The sequence below is a fragment of the Condylostylus longicornis genome, unplaced genomic scaffold, assembly GCF_029603195.1.
Source record: "Condylostylus longicornis isolate FDR11 unplaced genomic scaffold, ASM2960319v2 ptg000030l, whole genome shotgun sequence".
Classification (NCBI taxonomy): Eukaryota; Metazoa; Arthropoda; class Insecta; order Diptera; family Dolichopodidae; genus Condylostylus; species Condylostylus longicornis.
This window is the reverse complement of record NW_026577999.1, coordinates 4,158,188-4,181,187: the sequence shown is the minus strand read 5'-3', so window position 1 is coordinate 4,181,187 and position 23,000 is coordinate 4,158,188. Positions and strand designations below refer to the sequence as shown.

General features: G+C 23.9%; 1 protein-coding gene across 1 annotated transcript in view; it reads right to left on the bottom strand.

The window, feature by feature from the left end:
* The window catches only part of LOC129608106 (GATA zinc finger domain-containing protein 14-like), a 45,604-nt gene that overhangs the window by 5,635 nt on the left and 16,969 nt on the right, over nucleotides 1–23,000 (bottom strand). The window contains exons 2-7 of the mRNA XM_055519429.1: nucleotides 22,307–22,739; nucleotides 21,639–22,119; nucleotides 21,087–21,293; nucleotides 19,544–20,323; nucleotides 832–1,138; nucleotides 175–346 (exon numbers count right to left, since the gene is read on the bottom strand). Of these exons, the coding sequence (XP_055375404.1) occupies nucleotides 175–346; nucleotides 832–1,138; nucleotides 19,544–20,323; nucleotides 21,087–21,293; nucleotides 21,639–22,119; nucleotides 22,307–22,640 (2,281 nt within the window). The 5' untranslated portion in view covers nucleotides 22,641–22,739. The remainder of the gene's footprint in view (nucleotides 1–174; nucleotides 347–831; nucleotides 1,139–19,543; nucleotides 20,324–21,086; nucleotides 21,294–21,638; nucleotides 22,120–22,306; nucleotides 22,740–23,000) is intronic.

Genomic DNA, 23,000 nt, shown 5'->3' with positions numbered 1-23,000 from the left:
AGATTTAAGATAACTGAAACATGGCAATACCGCACATGGAAAATATTCTTACAAAAGATAAGAATTTTGTTTTCAATCAAAACTGAATTTCAAATAAGAATTTATTTACAAACCGTGAGCATTTCTACTAAATATTATAAATACAAAAAATAATTTAAGTTGTAAGAAACTTACTTGCTGATAAAGATGCCGCAGCTGATAAATGAGGCATTGTACCATCAGTTGTTCTTAAACCAGCAATACCAGTACCACGAGCATTAGTTGAACATACAACACTAGTACCGATTCCTGTTGATGATGCATAACTTATTGGACTAGTGTCAAAAGTTTGCCATGGTTCTGTTGTCTAGAATACAAAACGATAATATATATGTAGTTAGATTCGATTTACCTTAAAATTAATTTTAATAATTATTAAACAAATTATTCGCAGGTACTTGCCGATTTTTCATTATTGCTTAATCAAATATTCATTTACACATGTATGCTTATATGTTGTGTAATTTACAAAATTTAAAAACAAAAAACATAGATCTAGTTGTTTTCAGAGTCAAAATGTCTGGCATAATAAAAATGATATTGATGTAATCAATAATAAATTATAAAGCTTCACAGTAAACCCTCAAAATTACTGATAACTAAAATGAGTAAATTTTTAGAATGAAATTCTGCCATATTTAATTGTATTAACAATCAAGTGTCTTGCGCAATGCACATACCCCAATTTTCAAAATTACTAACAATTTACTGTTATAATAATCATACGATATTCCGTACACCGCTTTGAGTCTAGTAAAAGCATAAACATTTTATATTATATATAGTACTTACTTGATTTCTATAATTACTTAAAGGTGAGTTATAATGATTTGTTCTATTATTTGTACCTATGCCGCTACCACTACCAGTATTACCACTTGCACCACCAATTGATGAATAACTGCTATTTGATGTAATTCTTTGAAAAGCTGGTAATGCACCACATTTTGTAGTACCATAATCACTTCCTGTTAGACCAACTGAAGGAGCTGACCACATTTGATGTACTCCTGGATTATCATGTGTTGGACTATTTGCACCATTTAAATATTGCATACCGCTTGTTGCTGATGTGAATGGTGGTCTTTGACAAACTGAGCTATAAAATGAATATAAATTATTATAAGAAAAAAAAAAGCTAAATAATAATGATTTAAATAGGAGTGCATTTTATAAGCATGTAAAGAAAATTAAAATTTTAATGATTAATCAAGAGAAAAATTCAAACAAAATTTTTTATAGTAGTCAGTTCTCTTATTTATTAAATTTTTAAATCGCATAGGAATTCAGCCCAAAATCAGCAAACTCATAAAAAACCCTTTTTTCCACAAAATCTTCATAATGTTTTAACTATATAACTGATTAGCGGCAGTTCCCCGTATATAATAAAGTGGATGTATACCCATGACAGAGACTTTCTTACTACTACCAAGTGCCGCCTAAACTTGCTTACATCTGCATTACTGGAGCTATGAGAACGTGCCCGACAGCATCTATTGAAACTTACACCATTGCATTCAGCGTTGGCTTCCGTTGCTAAGGCAACCTTTGGAAGACTGGGCAGGAGAAATGCACGGAGGAGTCTTGAAAGGAGATCCTCTGGGGCCCAAACCTGAATCTGGTAGAAAAGAATCAAGAAAGAGTTCAGAAAGAACAAGATCGAAATTTATTAGCGCATTAGATCCACTTCTTAAGTCGCGGTGCATTGTTAACTAATGTAATCTAATCTAATAATTGATTACAAGTGAAAGTAAAAATTTAGAGTTAAAATTGTATTACGATGTCCAGCACTACCAAACACAATCGGATAACATTGAAATATTGCGTACGTGCATACATGATCGTGGGTAAATTTTCGGTATTACCAACTATTGATCTTTATCAATGTCACCCTATAAAATACTCGTTTTAACTATATAATATATTTAATAAATAAGTAGAATTATTGCACATAATTGAGGATGTTAAATAAAATTATATATTTATTTTGAATAACAACTTTTCCCTAACTTAAAATTAAAGTAGCAGAAATATTGTAATTTTGTGTAAAAACCATTGTAAATCGATATCTTTTCAAAAAAATCAATTATAATACTATACTTAATATACTTAATTAATGATGATGTTGTTAAAAATTCTTGAATTTCAAAGAATATTCTAGATATTCAACTTGAAAATCTATATAAAATATTATAAACTTGATTAATTCTTCAAGTACAAATTCACATTACATATAATATATGTATGTAAGTTTAATGTTTTTCATATACGAAATCCAATATATTTAATAAACAAGAAAATATTTTTCCTGCTTTATTTATTTTTTTTAAACTGTAATATGCCAGAAGCTAAATACAGGTTAAAAAACTATATTTTTAAATTTTTAACAACTTTTAAATTATTAAAATTTTGTGTTATTGAAGTAATTTTGGCATACTCAATTGCTCAAATGTAATCCGGAATTAAATTTTTATTTGGAATAATAAATAAGTATTAAATTAAATCACAAAATATTCCAAAAAAATTTTTGGACTCAACCAGTTTCTTGTTAGCTTTTATTAATAATACAAGGGTCTTACAAACCCATACATGTATATATAGTACAGACATAGTACTGTATAAAATTTAAATATTTCTTTCTTATAATTTCTTGTAATAGTACCTAATAAAAGAGTGAAGGTCTTAATTTATTAATTGTCTATAATATTAAAAGCCCTATCAAATTAACTTCTTGAATAATTATCTAAAAGAAATGATAAAAGAAATTCATTATAATTTAAATTAAAGGAAAAAATATTGTGAATCATTTTTTATTATTTCTTTTCTTTTATTTTCATTTAAATAATTCTAAATAATTTAAAAAAGAAAAATAAAATTAATAATTTTAAGACTCTTACTTTGTTTTCAACAATAACGTCTTCTAATTGTCCTTTATTATACGAGTAATTTTAATGACTAATCTAATAATAACCTTTGAAATTACAACTTATATTTTTATTAGTACAATTATATATTATGTGTACATAATGTGATTACTCAAATACTTTCATTTTAATAAATTTTAATTTAAGAATATTATGATTCATTAATGACAATAATTATTACCATTCGCATAATTATATCACACCCAATACATTATGCACATTTTATTCACTTAAATATTATATTTGCACACATTATTTTATATCGTATTATAATTGTGAGTAGTTGCGTTGTGTGTATCTTAATGACAAATAGTATGTTTGTATACATAATTTTGTAATATGATTTTTAAATTTAATTTTGAGTATGAAGCTTCTACTCGTATATTTACAACTAAATTTTATAATGACACGAATAAATTTAAAGTTCAATTTACAAAATTTATTAAAAATTAAAATTAACACATGTTAGTCAACTCATAAACGTGTATTGCACAAGTTGATAAATTCTCAAACTCACCTATTACAAAATAAGTTATTAATTATGCTTTATTAGCTTTCATAGCAAAATTTCAATTATGAAATTTTAAATACGTCTGAGTACCGATATACTCAAATATTTTACAATTTGTGTTCACAATAATCGATCATGCTAACTCCAAATAAAAACTAACTTTAGTTCTATGTGATTCTAATTATTGATTTTAACTTAGACAGTATAGACAATAATGAATTAATATCAAATTTTAACAAATTTAATAATTTGTGTAAAAATTTAAATTCTATATACGACGCATAAATGTAATATATACCCTCATACGTACACACAGGCATACATCGGTTATATAACATATAATGCCAATTAGTATAAAACAAAACCAAAAAAAATATAAATAACTTAAAATATAAATAACAATGCATTAAAATTTTAATATAACATAAGATGATGATTTCCCCAATAATTTCATTCAAACATTATAATTTTGGAGTAAAAAAAAGAACGGCTATGTATACATTTTGTTATTGTTGTTTGTTTTGTTAAATCAGCAATTAATAAAACATAAATATAAGCACTTTAATACTTAAAATACGATCAAATTTTTAATACTATAGGTATAAGCTTTAATATGTACAAAATTGTGCAGGGTGACCCCAAACTGATGTCAAAGATTTCTAGGGAAATCATCCCCAAGGCATTGAGGTTTTTTAAGAAAACAATTGTTCGTGTAAGAGGTGTGAAATAAAGGAGGTGGAACGAAGCACACAATCGTCCATGGGTAGAGGGAGTTAAAGCAGCTTCGATGCTTCTATATATATACGATATTTTTCAGATTACAGCAGTTATGGATTCAAGAAATGTTTAACACTAATTCGGGACCAGCTTGTAATATGAATATTAAAAATTAAAGTTTTTATATTAAAAAATTTTACGGTTTGAAAACGTTAAAATCAAATATAAACAAAACCAAACGAAAAAAATAAAAAAAAATAAACAAGAAACTGTTAAGTTCGCCTGGCGAACTCTAAAAAATTAATATATATATACAATATATACATGTCCATATATGTATATATTATTATAAATAAAATTATATACAAATTTTCCAAAACTTAATAAATAAATATGGAATTTTAACTTCTGCAGAAGCGGTTGAAAATACTCAACTTATACTTAAAACAATAATACACTATAAAACACATCAATGGGTCCTACATGCTTATGTATATCAAAATAAACATAAGGTATTCATATATATGTATATGTATGAACATATGTGTATCGATTTCAATATAATAAAAATTATGGCGTTATTTATGCTCTTTCGAATTTATGATCGAAAATTAAAGTAATAACGAATTCATAATTTTGTTTATAACACTTGTATTAGGTATATAAAATAACGGTTTTTCAACTTTCGAATTATAATCGAACTAAATTTAATGTTGGATCATTAAAAAAAAAAGTGATCAAAAACTTCTATGATTAGTTTATTGAATTTTTAACTATTTTGTTATATCAATGCAAGTAGAGTACAGACATCCCAAAATCAATAATACTACCATAAAAAGAATAAAAAATGACATGATAAAAAATTTCCCAATTCGACCTGCATACTCAATTTTCATGTCGTTATACCCCATAGTTTATCTTTATGTAACAAATTCAATTATTAAGTTTATAATACCGCTAAACTAACAATCATATAACGGTATGGTATAACACTATATGAAAACTTTTATAATGATGAGCCTTCAAATGTAAATAAATAATAATAAAAATGAAAATAAAAAAAAATATATAGTAGAAATTCAACACCATTCATCAATATGTTAAATATTTAAAAGGGGCATCTCTCAATGAGGTGGTCTCCTTCAATATAAAAATCAAAAAAAAAAATTGCAAAATTGGCTATTATTGACATTCAAATTGAAATTATGGAACATAAAAAGTACGATGATATTTAAATTTGAGTATAGAAGAGAATAAATGCCGCCAATTTTAAGTTTACGAAAAAATTAATATCGTAAATTCAATTGGCTTGGATCTTTTTAATAATATCTTTTCTATCAATTATGTTATACATAGCTAAATCATCGAAATTTATAAAATTTCGAAAATTCACTATTCCGAACATTAGGGTTAAATCTAAAACTAGGAAAGAAACAGAAATTTTATTGAGAATTTCTGATTCGGAATTGTTTCCTTAAACATGTTCCTCTTAATAAACGCCAGACTTCCGATCATGGCGAGCAAATTATACTTATAATGTTCACATATACATATTACAAAAGAAATCTATATTAATGTATGTACCCATTCACTACAATTAGAAAAATAATAAAAAAAAAATTACCCGAAAACGATTTGAACAGTTTAAAGTACTTAAGCTGTTCAGCACATTCTCTAAAAATAAAAAGCAACTACTTTATTTCCATTTATATTACGATATAGTGTTACATTTGATGATTACTAAATCAAAAATTTAATGTCAAACCAAAATTTAATTTATAATTTCAATTTCAAACTATAAACAAAAGCAAAATTTGAAACACTGTAAACAGAAGAAAGTTATGAGTTTATGTTAAAACAAAAACTTTGAAATAAAATCTAGAAAATATTTAAGTTGTTTGATGAATTTTTTGAAATAACCATAAGTCAATACAAAATAATAAACATATACTTATGTATGTATATTAAAAAACATTAGAAATTGTATACAATGAAGCAATCGATTGTAAGCGAAAGATCTACCGAAATTCTGTATAAACACAACAATTATACATCGATACAATCACAACATCCAGTCATAGAATATATGCTTAGTAAAATGAATATAGAAGTGAAGACTACCACAATTTTCCAATATACATAATTAAATTTTACTGAAACTTCCAATAATGTTTTGATTGAAATTTGGGATTTTTTTTTGTGCAAATTTTTAAATTGACTTCCGCTTATGGTAAAAAAAAATGAAATGGTGTATGGTATGATATTTCAAGTTTTATTAACGGCTGTCACTTCACACATATTTTAATACTTATGTATGTATTTGTTAAATTAATTAATAGAAAAACCAAAATTAAAATAAAATTTAAAAAAATTATAGGTAAAAACACCTTAAAAAACCGATTTATATTTAAAATTTTCAAATTTTTCTCAAAACAGTTAAATGTCGCAATACTGTTTGCAGTATGTATACTGTTGTTCATATTGTGACAATCAATTTCCAATCTAACGATTTTCTATTTCAATTTTCATCATACTCTATAAGGAACCCTATATGTAATGTACCGTATAAGGCGAAATTTTTTTGTTCAATTAAAAATTAAAAAAAAAAGGGGGGAAATATATAAAATTTAAGTAAATAAACAATAATAATTTTAAACTAAATTTTCTAATTTGAAAAATAAGAAAAGTATGCGAACACTTTTTTTTACCAAAAATTAAAATTTTTAATTGCAAATAAAAATTTCATTTGCGAGAGTTTTAAAAAAGAAAAACCTCTTTTTTTCCCTCATTTTTCTACTTTTCTGCAAATAATCAGTAAAAAAACACGCTCAATACAAAATATTTGCACATTGGTTTTGGTAAGAATAAATAAACCTACCCCCCCTAAAATATAATACCACTGTATTAAATACGCAATGTCAATTAAAAAACGATCATTACAAATTATTAATCCAATTAATTCTACACAATTATCATATAATTTTACCTCTTAATTGGGTACTCCATTTTAAATTGTAATATTCTACACTATTATATAAAGTAATTACGTATTTTAAGTTTATAAATTAAAAATATTTATTATTTTTTATTTAAATTATTTAAATTCAATTTGTTTTCACATTCAAAATTATAGTTTCACTGAAATTTTAATATTTCTTTTTTTTTCTTTGTTTCAAAATATCCACATGCACATTATATATACATAAACACCGTATTGAACATAAACACCGAATTTCTATAAGTACCTATGTATGTATTGAAAAAAAAAATGTTTCTAATATTTAATGATCATTATTGTTATATTAATTAACTGTAATTATTTACGATATTTGTTTTGAGAATAACAACGACAACAACCATAATAAAAATAAAACGTTCTTAAAAAAATTTTGTTTTTTAATTATTTTCTTTTTTATAATAAAATTAACATAATCCAATAAGAAGCAGCAATATATAAAAAAAAAAATTTAAATATTCAAAATTAATTATTTTAAATTCGAATAAATAAAAATTAAAATATTAATTACAATATTTTCAATGAAATTATAATTTTTATAGCAAAAAAAAAAATTTTTTTAAAATTTTTAAATAAAAATTAAGTAGAACACAAAATTTTTTTTGTTTTTAATACAAAAATTTATTATAATTTTTCACCACAGTTAAAACAATTTTTAAACGATCATAAACAATTAATTTCTTTTTTAGTTTTTTTTTTAAATTAAAATATTAAAAAAATTAAGCGTTAAATTATTTTTTTTATTTTTTTTTTTTGTGTAAAATTAAAACTCGTTCGTTCTAAATTTTTTTAATATTGATTATTTCGATCCTTCTTCTGTGACCGATTTATGGATAAAAAAATACAAGTAATAAATAAATAAAAAAGAAAATTTAAGCGTTTAAAAAAATTATTTTTTTTTTTTACTACTAACGTACACAGTGTTCTAAAAATCATATGAAAAACACCTTTAGTATAAAAACAAAAACAAAACTAATACACTAATACTTCCGTGTACATGACTACGACTAATTAAGGCATTACAGAAGAACAAAAGAAGAAAAATAAAATAAAACCGAAACGAAAATTTAAGTCAACTTTTATTTTTCTTATTTTCATGTTTTTTTTTTTTTTGTTATTCTTATTATTATTATTTAAATGTATAACATTTAAATAAAACAAGTGAAAAATGAATAATGCACAAATGCACAAATATGTAAAATATAAATAAAATTACTCAGTCATACATACATATATACCATCATATAGATGACTGACGCGACTAAGTCGACCGACCCTACTATACAACGATCAAATGACAGAATAAATTGATTATTATTATTGTTATTATTATTACAATATAATATACCTATATAAATATGTAAGTAAACATATAGGTGAAAATATCTGTAAGTAATTGAATATATTTTTATTAGTATATATCCACAATATAATAAGTTCTTATGTCGGTATGTATGAGAATGGAAAAATAAGGTTCATAAACTTATTCATGTTTAGATACAAGTATTGTGGATGTTTATTTGTTTGTATGTACATATATTTGACCTGTTATATGCCTAAATATTGCATATAAAATTTGTCGTACTGTTTATAAGATTTTTAACAAATAAACTATTCTAAAAATACGGCATTTACATACAAACATACATACGTATAAATGTACTATACTAATAAGTTTTTTTTTGTAATAGTAAGGCACTAAAAAAATTTTTTTTATTTTGAATAACAAAGAAAAAAAAATTGTAATGAAAATAGTAGCAAGAAAAAAATTTTTTTTTTTTTTTTGTTAAAATTTTACATGTCACCTATAAATATTATGAGTTCTAGCAGAACAAGTTAAAAAATAATAAATTCTAAAGTTTTAAACCTAATAATAAATGTTGCAATAAAATTTGAAAACGAAAATTCCGTACTTCAAGAGGCAATTTTTCTAGTTGAACTTTTCACCAGAATAAAATCTTCGTGTATTACAAACCTTTCTTTTTTGAATATTTTAAATGAAATTAAAATTTTTTGAAATAAAAAAATTATTTGTATTGCGTACTGCATATTGAAATATTGAAGACAACATCCAAAATCCTAAAATTCATTTACAATGTATAAAATTTACTCTGAACAATTGATTTTACTTAATAACAGAACTATGACAAGTGACATTTGCCTGTGAAACGTTAGCTCTTAAAAGAGTCAATAAATGTGGCAATAATAATAATAATAAAAAATATGGCATTTTAAACAGTTTAAAGTAAAAAGTTTGGTAAAGGTAAGTAATTTTAAAGTTGACATACGTCAAATAATATAAAATATGTAAATGTCATTCAAACTTTAAATATCTGTCAGAAATTTAAAATCAAATATATTTTAATAACAATATTGAACGAAATTCAAATTTATAATGTTATAAAAAATTAATTATAAGTTATGACAATGTCGTTAAGTCTATTAAAAATAATATAAACAGACTGAAATTTTTGACATTTCAATTTGAACGTCAAGAACAAAAAATTTTGATTTTGTCATGTCACAAAAAAAAAGTTTAATTTTTTCGAATGACACGTTTATCATGTTTTTAATATTCATTTGGTAAACATGAGTTCAAAACATTAGAAAACCGGAAAAGTTGTGAATTTAAAAATTATTGCCATTTATTCGTTCTTCTACATATTTCGTATATTTTCGTATTTCATTCTAAATTTATATTTTGTACATATTTTTTTTATAAAATATTTGTTGTGGAAATTTTTTTTATAATAATTATAAATGCATTTCTGATGTTTAATTTATAATAGAATTATTTAAATTATTTAAAATATTTATAGAATTTTGTTTTTTTTTTTTAAATTAATAAGTATTAATTAATATACATATAAGATTTAATTATTATATTGTGAAACGTGACATCAACAAAAATTTAAAGTTATATACGAATTTTAAATATTTTAAAATTAATTTTTTTTTTAAATATTTTAAATATTTATATTAAGTTTTGAATAGCTAAACTCTATATAGTTTAATTATTAATGTTTCCATCCGCATATATAAATAGGTTCAAAACTACTATTATACATGCACTCATATAGTAACATGTGAACAATTGGATATTATTTTCTTTATAAACTAATTTTCAAAACTAAACTGAAATTAATTTAATTTATTGCCAATACAAAAATTAATTACCTTAAAATAATTTTCTCAAAATTCAAACAAAACTTTCAGAACTTACAAAGTCTAAGACTAAGCTGTTTTGTCCATCAAAAAATTTTTAATAGAATAGATGCATATAGAGGTAAATAACTAAACTGCGGGAACTTGAATTTTTAATAAACTTAAGAATCATGAGCTTGTATATTTTTTGCTTATGTGCAAGTACATACATTTTATGGAGCTTAATTTCATATTACCCTATATGCATTATGCTAAAATTAGGCACATATCAACCGAATTCTAAGTTCAATTTTTTAAAAAACTTAAGATTTAACTACTACTAAGTTTCAATTTTAAGGTAGATTTAAAAAAATTTTATTTTCTAAGAGTATTCTTAAATTATTAAGTAATTTAAAATTATTTTTTATATTTTTTTTCTATATAATATTTGCCTATACTATTTGGGTGTACTATTACCCATTTTATGCTCTAGAAAACTTGAGATGTATGTATAGCTATAAAACTAGCAATAAAACTAAAATTATTGTAAATTTTCATTAGCTGAAGGTGTATGAATACCTAAATTTATATTTGTATATATAATGTACGTATGTAGTAATAGAAATATAAAATTGTATATATAAAATATTTATTACACTCCACAAAATGTGTTATGAAGGTTTCTTTATATATATTCAAGTAATTTATGGAAATTTTTTACGATATTTGCCGTTGTTTTGCTCAAACTAAGGTTAATATAACAAATCGTATATGTATAATACGAAATAAATTTGTATTTACATATAATTATATAGATGTATGTATGGACATGATCAATTTATTGAAATACATAGTTGGTCTATGTTATGTTAAAATGAAAATATTTTTGAAATTAAGTTACGGAAAAGCAAAATGCGTATATCATTTACACCTTTATAAAATTATTTTTCTAACTTTGGAAAAATTTTAAGGGAAAATTAAGGTACTTATGCGGGTAAGTAGTATTAATATTATTTTACTGCTTATATGCATCAGTATATACTATATATATGGGCATATACATATACCATCGAACGTACATATAGGTTTTAATTTAAACGTTTACCGTATATAACTTTAATATGAAACTAATTCAAATGGATAATATATATTTAGTAATTAAGACATTAATTTTCTGATACGCTAATAAGAATTTAATTTTACTATTTTACCCCTTCATACGACAATAAACTGAGAGTATATAATATTGAAACTAATTATTTTTTTGCTTATAGGTGTGTGAATTAGACAGTTCCGAAACTGTAGCAGTTTTCTGCTCTCAAAATTTAAGTTTCCATATAAATATGCATAATTAAACAAAAAATTAATTTTGACGCTATAAAATATTCTACAGTAAACCTGAAAGGAATAGATTGTTTTATAAACTCAGTATATATCACGATATATGTATATACTGCGATGAATCTATAAAATGAACGTGAAAACTGCCATAAATTTATTGGAGACATTACTTAATTGTCAACAATATAGTGAAATTATGATGTGTAGCGCAATCATACGAACTTTCCTGCTTTTATATAGAATAGTGAAAAATATATAATTATCACGTTATATATATTGCAGTATATATTTTACAATATTGCATTTTGCATTTATTGTTCTGCAATATATTAAGTTTATTTCACCAAATAACTTTTATTAACAATATTAACTTATAAAAATCAACAATAGAGCAAATTATACTTATATATGTATTCATGTAAACATGATATATATGTTCAACTAAAATACATAATCTATATAAATAGTCTAAATATTTAGTTACCCGCCAAATTACTATTGTATTATGTTTAAAAAAATTTTTGTATAAAAATATTAAAATTATGCTGGCGTAACATAATAGCACGAGTTCTTTAATATAATTAATATAAAACAACAAAAACATATTATATAAATATACATATGTACATGTAGTACATATACAAACATACACATACGTTTTTTGTGAATTAACTTAAATTTGAACTCACTGAATATAAAAAAAAAAGTGTTAACCACGTGCCAAAATTTGTATTACATATTATTTAAATTCACATAGAAAACAGCATACCTTTTAAAATATCTGGCTACATACATACAGTACTACAATATATATCACATATATAATCACTATATGAATAATATTCAATTTAAATATGTATACATAAAATATATATGTATATATACAAAATTTACACTTTAAGAAAAATGTGCAATTAAGAAAAATAATGCAAAAATTTTAAAATTCTTATGTGTTTTTTTCCTTATTTTCATTTTAAAGCAGTTATACAGAAAGAAGATCATCTGTACTATTGTAAAATAATTGTAGATACATAAACGCACGTACATATATATTTACAAATATTATAAACATATGTGTTTAAAAAATTTAACTATATGCTTTTCAGTTCGACACTTAAAAAAATAAGTAAATAATTTTGTTTATATTTGCATAAATTGCAAAAAAAAAAAATTTTTAAAAAGCATTATTATATTATTCTTTCCAAACAGTAAGTTGCAACTTAATTTAAAAAGAATTTAAAGTACAAAACACTATAAGATATTATGAAGATTTTTAGTTAACAGTGAAATACTGGGTTGGATGCGCTGTTTGGCGGACACATCAGTTTACATTATCGTGGAATTTTAGTATTACAGTCTAGTGGGAGACTATCTGCCAACCATCCAACTTAATGATTCTAATATTAAGCTTTATTCCAAATAATCCTGCCATATAAAACCAACTTAAAAAAAGTAGTCCGGTTCCACATAAAATACGACCAAACACAATTTCTACCGTGAAGACAGCAAAAAAAAAGGTTTTTTATCTCTTATCTCATAACAGAATGACATTATAAATTAAAATGAAGTTTTCAAAGTCCCGGTTAAAATTCTCAAATCTCAAGTCGCTTAAATAACTAAACTTCCTTTCCAACGCTCTCTTAATATATATATTTTGTTGAAATTTTACCAAATACAGTAAAACATCAAAACTTTTTAACTTATTTAATGATACCACCTTCATAATCTGACCAGATTTTAACCACCTTTAATCTCAGTCACTTTTTTCATAGAAAAATACCTAGCTATTTAATGAAATAAATTTCATATCTCGTAACGTATTTGTATCAAATTTTTTGTATAGACCGTTTAAAACGGTAACGTATTTGTTTGAAACATTGGTTTCCCACCATGTGTTTATAATTTTCAAAAAACAATTAGGTTATAATTTATATTACTAATAGAAAAAGTATAAAAACTTATACAGAAAAAATGTTGAGTATAAGAGGAGGTGTGTGGTCTTGTCGGCGGAGGCTCACACGTGTAGGATGACCAAAACAATGTGGCCTATCAGGGACAAAAGGTGGACGAGGATGCTGTTGAGGTATGGTAGGGCTGATCTCAGCACACTAGTGGGGGTGCTGACGAGGCATTGCCGTTTGGGGAAAATGGCGAGGAGGCTTGGACTCGCTACGACGGATGTATATTATGGATGTCGGGATGTGGCGGAGTTGGAAGATGTGGAGCATGTTCTCTGTGCCTGTCCGTTTTTAATATGGAAGAGAAAACGTGTCTTGGGGGCTTATTTTTATAATGGCCTAGGGGACGTACCTATCCGGGGTGTCTCTCGCGCGGCTTTTGGGTTTCGCTAGGGAGGTTGTCTACTTTGAATAGGCGGTCTGTACTGTGGGCGGTCTGACTATATCAAAATTAAAATTATTCATCGTAATTTCATGAAAAGATTGACAAATTCATAATGTTCAAGAACTGAATTTAGTTCTAATTTGGGGTGTCTGAAAAATTTTATTATTTCCGAGCAAGAATCACTAACAAACATCAATTTATTGTCAGGGTTTTTCGTTGACGCAACTTTTAATAACCGTAATTTTATTTTTTAGATTAATTGAATAAAAATTCACAGCTAATGTTGTGCCTGTGTATTCGCATATGGCATAATCATATCTTTTTTCCTCATTTTAACTACATGTATTGTCATTTTATCATATTTAAGTATGACTCTTCCTTCTGTTCTTTCTCATATCTTTTGTCATGTCAAACAGATCCAAATACAACACTAAAAATAATTCTGTTACTAAAATTTATAATTTTCACAAAAAAAAAAAAAAAATAATATCGGTAAATGTATGTAAAACGTAAGTTAAAAAATAAAATAGAAAAAAGTGATATTGAAAATATCACGTTCGTCATTTTCATTTTCAGGTGCACATTTACTCTAATTGTTCACTTATGTATATGATGATCATATTTTCCAAGATTTTTATTGTGTAACATAAAACAGTAAAGTATTTTAAGTTATACGTACAATGACTAATAGAAAATTTTAATTTAACAATGAATTTTTTTTTTCTTTTTTGTTGTACATACACAAATATGAATAATTTACAAATTTTACAAACAAAGTATAATTCGAAGCAAAATTGATTTGGGAAAATTTATTACTAACAGTTTTACAATTACAAAATAAGAAAAAGAAAACAAGAATATTTCTGGTTCAGAATAACTAAGGTTCTGCTTTTGGTGTACACATCAAGTCAACTGCGACTTCTGTAAGTATGTGTATATACTAGTATATGTAGTGGCATCTCGAACTTGTTTGAATTTATATTGGGGCAGATTTATCGATTTCTGTAAAGTGCGAGTCTTCCATATATTTTACAATCGGCGGAATCATATAAGAAGCCGATCTTAAAACTTAGGCTAAATTACATTGACATAAGAAAAAAATATGGGCATTACTTATATTAATATGCAAAATGTGCGAAAAAAATTAAACACAAATGCCGCTTACTTTTTAACTCTTTAACAAATTTTTCTAAGATTAAATTTTTATAAAACGAAATCAGCTCGAATGCGCAAACTCTTCAATTATAGGCACACGCCAATTGCTAAAGCACAAAATGTAATACAATGTACGAGTATTTTCGATAGTAAACCTTAAACTAGGTTAAATTCAATCTTATATCGTAGAACGCATTTGTTAGAAATTGAATGCAATAAATAAATCTAGACATTCTAGCCTACAATAAATTGATTATATTTAGAAAGGTGTTTATTTTTCAATGAATTAATTTTTAAAAAAAATTACTTACATATTAACTTTTACTTTCACTTTTATTTCAAAAATCTTATAACAAAAATAATAAAATAATAATTTTTATTGGTATAAAAGATAATTTTTCATATACAAATAAAATAAGTCTGTAATCTTGTATAAGATTAAGAAAAATTTTACAGTGAGAGCATTATGAAAATCTCTGTAATAAATCTCTTAAAATATTTTTTTTTAAAATTAAGCTCTCTCTCTCTTTCTTTCAATCAGTAGTTATAATATTTGTCTGTGCAAAGTTCAAATCAAACAATCGGCTTTTAAAACTTTTGAAATAATTGAATTTTCGCAAAAAAAATTTATATGTACAATATTACTTTGGGTTGGTGATAATTTTGCATATACTGTGAAATATATATGTATATATATAAAAGTGATAATGAATACCTATATTAACATATTTTGAGTGCTTTTAAAGAATAATTGATTTAAAACTTATGATTTAATAAAAATTTATTGAATTTTTAAGATTGATTCGACTTCGAAAGTTGCAAGATTATATTATATTATTGAATGTACGACTATAATAATTTTTTAGGAAGTACAATACTTATACATATGTATACGTATATATTTTGAAAATTAAACCAAAAGTTCGTTCCTGCTATACATGAATTCATTATTTTAACCGTATCTGCAATGTGAAGCTCACCTAAATATGAAAAAATAGAATTTTTCAATAATATTTCGAAATTATGAATCGCAAATGAACTAAAATATTTAATTTTCTGATTAACAAAAAAGAACTTGTTTTGATCATATTTTTTGTACTCATTACAAATTTTGCATAACAGCAACTCTATACAATTTTTTAGCAGATCGTTACTAATAATACAATGTTATAGAAATAAATTGATGAATATTGTAATAAATGTAGAGCATATTTTAATTTTACTAATTAAATTCAAATCTTATATTTAAAATTTATTGAAAATAATAGAAATAATTTACGATATAGTTGTGTTATTTACATTTTAAAATCATTTTCCAGAATTTTTTGAAACATTTTTTACGTTTTTTTCACTTATTATAATTTTTCGATACTTTTTCTTTAAAAATATTAAAAAGAACCGCTTTTGATAAAGGATCAACACCACTTTTATGTACTTTCTTATTAAAAAATTATGAAAAAAAAAACTACAGTGATTTTATTTTTACTAAAAATTTAAAAAAAATTTTTTAATCTGGAAATAATTTTCACTTTTTTTTCTGTTTTCCTCAACTATTCAAGTAAATGTTGTTTTACTTTCTAAATCTCATCGATAACTAATCTTTTTATTTTATATAATATAATTATTATTTTGAAAATTAAAGATTTATCACTTTTTTTTTATTTTTTGTGAAAGAAGACGAATATTATATCAAAATCGTTCATTTTTTTTTTCAAAAATTTCTTGATATTTTTTTTAATCAATATAATTTTAAATTTTTTTATTCTTATTTTGTCTACATTATTATAAGATTGGAGTGTTATCAGAAATAATCAAAATAAGAAAATTATATATTTAATCAGAGAAAAGAATATTCCTGAAATAATTCCTTATTATGTACATATTCTGTTCTCGATTATATTTATTCAATATACCTATCCTATTAAATACAAATATAAATAGTGTACATATATAAAATAAAGTATTTACCATTAAAATAGTAAAAAAAAAATCTTTATTATTTAACGAAAATGGAATGATAATAAAAAAAAATCCATCATCCATAGTTCATCAAAACTGATGAATTATTGATAATTAATGTAACCATTTGTATATGTACACACATTTTTATATATATGCAATTAAAAAATGGCTTCTTTGATTTTTTAAATATAATGGATGAAATTTAAATGAAGAAGTTTATATTTATTTTTGAAGCAAAATATTAACCGTAATGAAACTTGATTTCTATATTCCAAGGGAAAGAATTTACATTGAAAATCAGTTGAAAATAAACTGTGACATTTTGCTATTTTAACTCTATATTACTAATATTAGCTTCCGAATTGCGCATCAAATCAAATTTACGATTTAATCTTGGATAAAATTAGATGAGCATTATTTAATGTCAAACTACTGACAGCGAATATTTTATTAAATATTTGAATACATATGTAAGTAAATCGGATCGCGGCAAAAAAAAAAAAATTTAAAATTTAGCTAACGCCACATTATTCTAACAGAAAATCTGATCTGACGATAGTCAGCTAACTTCTGTTTTTCCAATAGATTTTATTGTCAGACATTTGATTAGATCTCAAATTTTAATTAAATTCATATTTTGTTGTAAGATATAATCTGGTGTGTAACAGGTACCTCATTAGTATGCAATTTAAAATAAAACCAAAAAACTAAGCTTTGGAGCTTAAATAAGTATATAAAAACATACCATTTCAGTAGTAAATACTATAACATAATGACAATGTCGCGAAATGAACAAAAAGGAGATTCTTTTTAATTATTTCTGGAAATGCCAACGGCCGGCGTATATAGGCCACCAATAATTACAAGCTCAATGATGAGTGGCCGCTTAAGGGGTGGTGGCAGGAAAATGACATATTTGTGCTAATTGGGGTGTGGTGAACTTGCGGCAGTGGCCAAGACCCGCAACCAACTTCTAACGTACATTTATATGCGTTATATAATTATATCATCGAACTGGAATTAGGTGTAATTGATCATTTACATAGTATGTAACAGGAAATTGATGTTGTATTGGGTAACAGAAATATTTGGTTGTTGAAACAACACTATATGTTCATATTTTTGTTAAATTTAATATTGTTCCAATGAACTAAATGGGCACGTGAGCAATTAAATTTTATAATTGTACAAAATATAAGAATCCAATATAGATAATTACATCTTTTCTTGCAAAACAAAAGCAGTGAATATTCTTATACTTAATGCAAACACCATTTTGCAATCAAAATGGAAGAGATTAAAAATTTATATGAAATTTATTATGAACACACAAAATTTTAAATAAATTACAGATCAAAGTCAAAATTATTGTATTGTCCAATTTAAAATTGTAAAACAACAAAAAAAAATAATTATATCTGCCATTTTCCTTTTTTTTAATATAAATCTTTATAAAGAGTCATCCATTATAAAAATCATAAAAATATAATGATGAATATTAAAATATAAAAAAAAATATTCATATACATTATTTATGTAGATTGTATGTATACATAAATACAGTTTCTTATCACTCATTTGGAAGTCATTTAGTACATAACCCCGACAACCTTCTCCATACTCATAATAATTTCTGAATGCGAAAATAATTCGCTAAACTAAAATTTAAACCGACAAGAAAGAAAACTCAACAAAATAAAAAATTTTTTTTTCTTTTATGAGTAGAAATTAAAAAAATTCTTATTTTTTTCAGTTTATTTTCTTGTTTTTTTTTTGTCTTCATCATAAATGAATTAAATATATATTGTTTTGCAAATCTAGAAAAAAAATCTTTTATGTCAATAATCTCGTGAAATATGTTCACAGAAATGCATAAGTTACGATAAAGTTTTATTTTCATATTGATCATCGATTACAAATGCGAGCTCATTGAAAAGAATCAAGGATTTTTTATAGGGGAGTTTGACAATAAGATAGAAATTTAAAAAAAATTATTATTTAAAATGAAATCATTGTTCCCGAACGTAAACCTTACTTACAAACTCTGCTACTCAAATCACATGATTCACATGATGAATCTGGGAAATCAAAGGGTAAGATGTTAAAAAATCATCTTTCATTTTGCACTTTGAAATTGCTCTAAAAAATTCAAGATGACAATCAGAGATTCAACTTATATTTTTGATTACAAAGTCAGAGACTGTGTATTTTGGATTGCTTACGTAATATCTATAATAAAAAAATTGCATAAAATCAGGCAATTTTAAATAAAAAAAAATTTTTCAATTAATTCAATTGCCGTTATAATAAATCACGAACAATCAATTAATAAAACAATTTGGAAAAAACAGTTACTACATAATTCAATTCAATAAAATATTTTCAACTTACCCAGGTGATAATGCTGCAACTGTTAATGTATCATAATCTGAAACACTATGTAACATAGGAGAATCTGGACCTAAAGTTGTTGTTGAATATAAACTACCACCTAAACGAGCATTTGTTAATTGAGTAAAATTTTGTAATACACCAGCATTTCCATTAATCTCATCGGTATGTGATAAACCAGATGGACTTCTTGATTCAGTACTACTTGTTGAATGATTATTATTAATATTATTTGTATTATTATTATTGATATGACCGCTATTATTATTATTATTATATAATAAAGCTTCTTTTGTTGATAATGCTAAATATGTTACATCATCATGAACACCAACTAAATGATGATTATCTACAATTGAACAATTTTCATCTTTTAATGTATCCTCAATAATTTCATCAACACCAAGTAATCCGGGACCACCACCTGCTAAATGCATATGATGATCTGTATATGACATAGCTAAAGGATTTCTCATGGCTGATTCAAAGCTCAATGAGGTTAAATGTGGTGAATGATGTTGCAAATGATGACCAGTATAATTATGTTGATAATGATGTGTTGCTGTTGCAACAATTGGTTGTTGTGTTTGTTGATGATGTGCTGCTGTTAAATATTTTTCATTTGTATCTTTATTAAGTGATAAATCATATGGCCAATTATATTTAAATGATGGTGATGAATTTGAAGTTGATAATGTTATTGGATATTCATTGGCTGCAGCAAATACAGCACTAGTTAAACTTGTATAACGTAATGGTGATGTAGGCGGTATATTATCACTGTATAAGAAAATAATAAAAATAATTTATATGTATGTTAAATAATTCTGGAAATATCAAAGTAAATTATTCTAATATTCTACTAATATAAAAGTATATGTATGTAAATTAATGTGCATCTTACGCTTAGAAAAATTTTGTTTGAAAGTAAAATGATTCTCTAAATCTATAGAGCATTGAAAATTAAACAAATTATTATTGGTCTTGCTTTCATATATCTTAAAAAATGTTGGTTCAATTGTTTAATTCATAAAAAATTATTAGAAAAAATTAAAATATTTAAAAATATACATTTTAATTTTTAGCTTAGTTTTAAACCATGATTTTCCGATAACTTTTAATTGCAAATACCTAAACACATTTAAACGCTCGCGTAGTTTGGAATCTATTATAACTAAAACAAAATGTTATTGAACAGGGGCTTTACTAAGTAATCCAATTTTCATGAAATGCTTTTCGAATTTGCAGAAATGGAAGGGTAATACTATACAAATTGATAATTGGTATAACCTTATCATTTTCTCGAAAACCAGAATCGCTTCACAAAAATCGAATTACATAGAAAGGCCCCTGTACTCAATAATTTGAAATTTATAATGGTATAATATTTATCTATATAAAGTCACAATGTACTCATAACGTATACATGCCTCCGTAAAATATATTAATCATTAATAAATACAAAAATTTGATATAATAATTCAAATTTAAAACCTTGTAAGTTATTTTATTAATAGATTAATAATTAAATTAAAATTTATACCTTAATTGATTGTCATTATGATCAGTACCGCTAGCAGTAATTAAATTAGGATTGATAACACCAATTGATGATGTTTGAGATTGTTGATTTGATGTTAACAATTCTGATGTATTATTATTATTATTATTATTATTTCTAAATGTTGGTGCAACAACAGCAATTTGATTAGCTTGTGTTACAACATTTGTAATAGAATTTTGATTAACACTATTATTGTTATTATTATTATTATTATTATTATTATTATTTTGATTATTTGTCTGACTACGATTTGTAATTATAACAGAATTATTTCGATAACTTGTTACACTTTTACTATTATTATTAATATTATTTGAATTTCCTAGACTATTATTATCATTACTATTACTATTAGTAGAAATATCATTGTTATTATCATTATTATTATTATTATTATTGTTATTATTATTATGATAAGAATCTTCACTTAATATTTTATTATCACTTTTTAAATTAATATCATTATCGGTTTTAATATTTATAATCGTTTCAGTAGATTGTAATAAATTTGTTGTATTCGATTCTGTTGGCTGATTTTGATTTAAATTATTGTCTGATAATATTATTTCACTATTATTATTATTTTTACTATTATTTTGATTTTGTACACTATCACTACTATTTACTATTGTATCACTTTGTAATTTTTCACTTTGATTATTTATAATATTACTATTATTATTATTATTTAATTGATTAATGGCAACACCAATTGATGTTGCTTGATTAATAACAGAATTTTGATTTTTTATAATAATTTGTGATGTTTGTTGTTGATTTGAATTTAAATAATTATTATTAGATGATATTGTAGTTAATTTTGGTGATGTCTCAAAAATACGATTAAATAATGAAGTTGACGTAGTAATATTATTTGTACTACTATTAATATTATTATTATTTTTTAAATTTAAATTATTGACTATCGCCGATGAAAATCTCTGATGAACTGATGCAACAGAACTTGTAGTATTTTCAGTTTCATATTCGTTTGGTTCTTGTTGATGTTCGCCTGAAATTTTTTTTCTTATATTATTATTGTGTTTTTTTTTCTCATATTCTCAAGTATATTTTTAATATTATATATCTTAAAATTTATATGTGTAAGTTTGTTAGATATCCGAAATATATTTTGAAGAAAAAAAAATCAAAATTTATGTATTTATGTATGCAATATATATATATGTATATTGACTTACCACTACAATTATGTGCATTCAACAGGCTATTTACACTTAAATTTGTATTTATATTTCTATTAGTTAAACGTGAAGATTCGTCAGTAGTTTTAACATTATTTTTATCTTCTGAAATCGTAGTTTCATTTTCATTGTTTGTGTTGGTAGAATGTTTTGTTGGATGTTGCAAGGCTGTTGATGATGTTGGAATGCTTACACCTACTATTTTATTAGGACTATTTGTTGTTGAGCTTGTTGTTGTTGGTGATATAGTTGCTGTTAAGGAATTTGTTTTTATTGTTTTCGAATTTTTTTGGTTTTGACGCGATGGGGATACAACAACAGGATGTTTCATTTTAAAAGTTTCTGAATGTACTAATTTTGAACTATCACTCAAATAAAGAATAAAATTTATTCAAATATTTGCTTCAATGTTTTTTTTTTTTTTCAAATGCTATAAAGAGAAAAATAAATAAAAATTAAATAGTATATTTTATATACATATTTACATATACTTATGTATGTATTATGTATAAAGGAATGAAAAAATAAATTCAATGTACATAATGTAAATATTCGAATACATTAAAAATTGAAATAAATATAACTATAAAAATATATATATTTACAAAAATAGAAAACATCCATTTGTACAAATTATTTGTCAATGCTAAATGTACATAAAATATACATACCTATAGCAATTTGGGAAGAC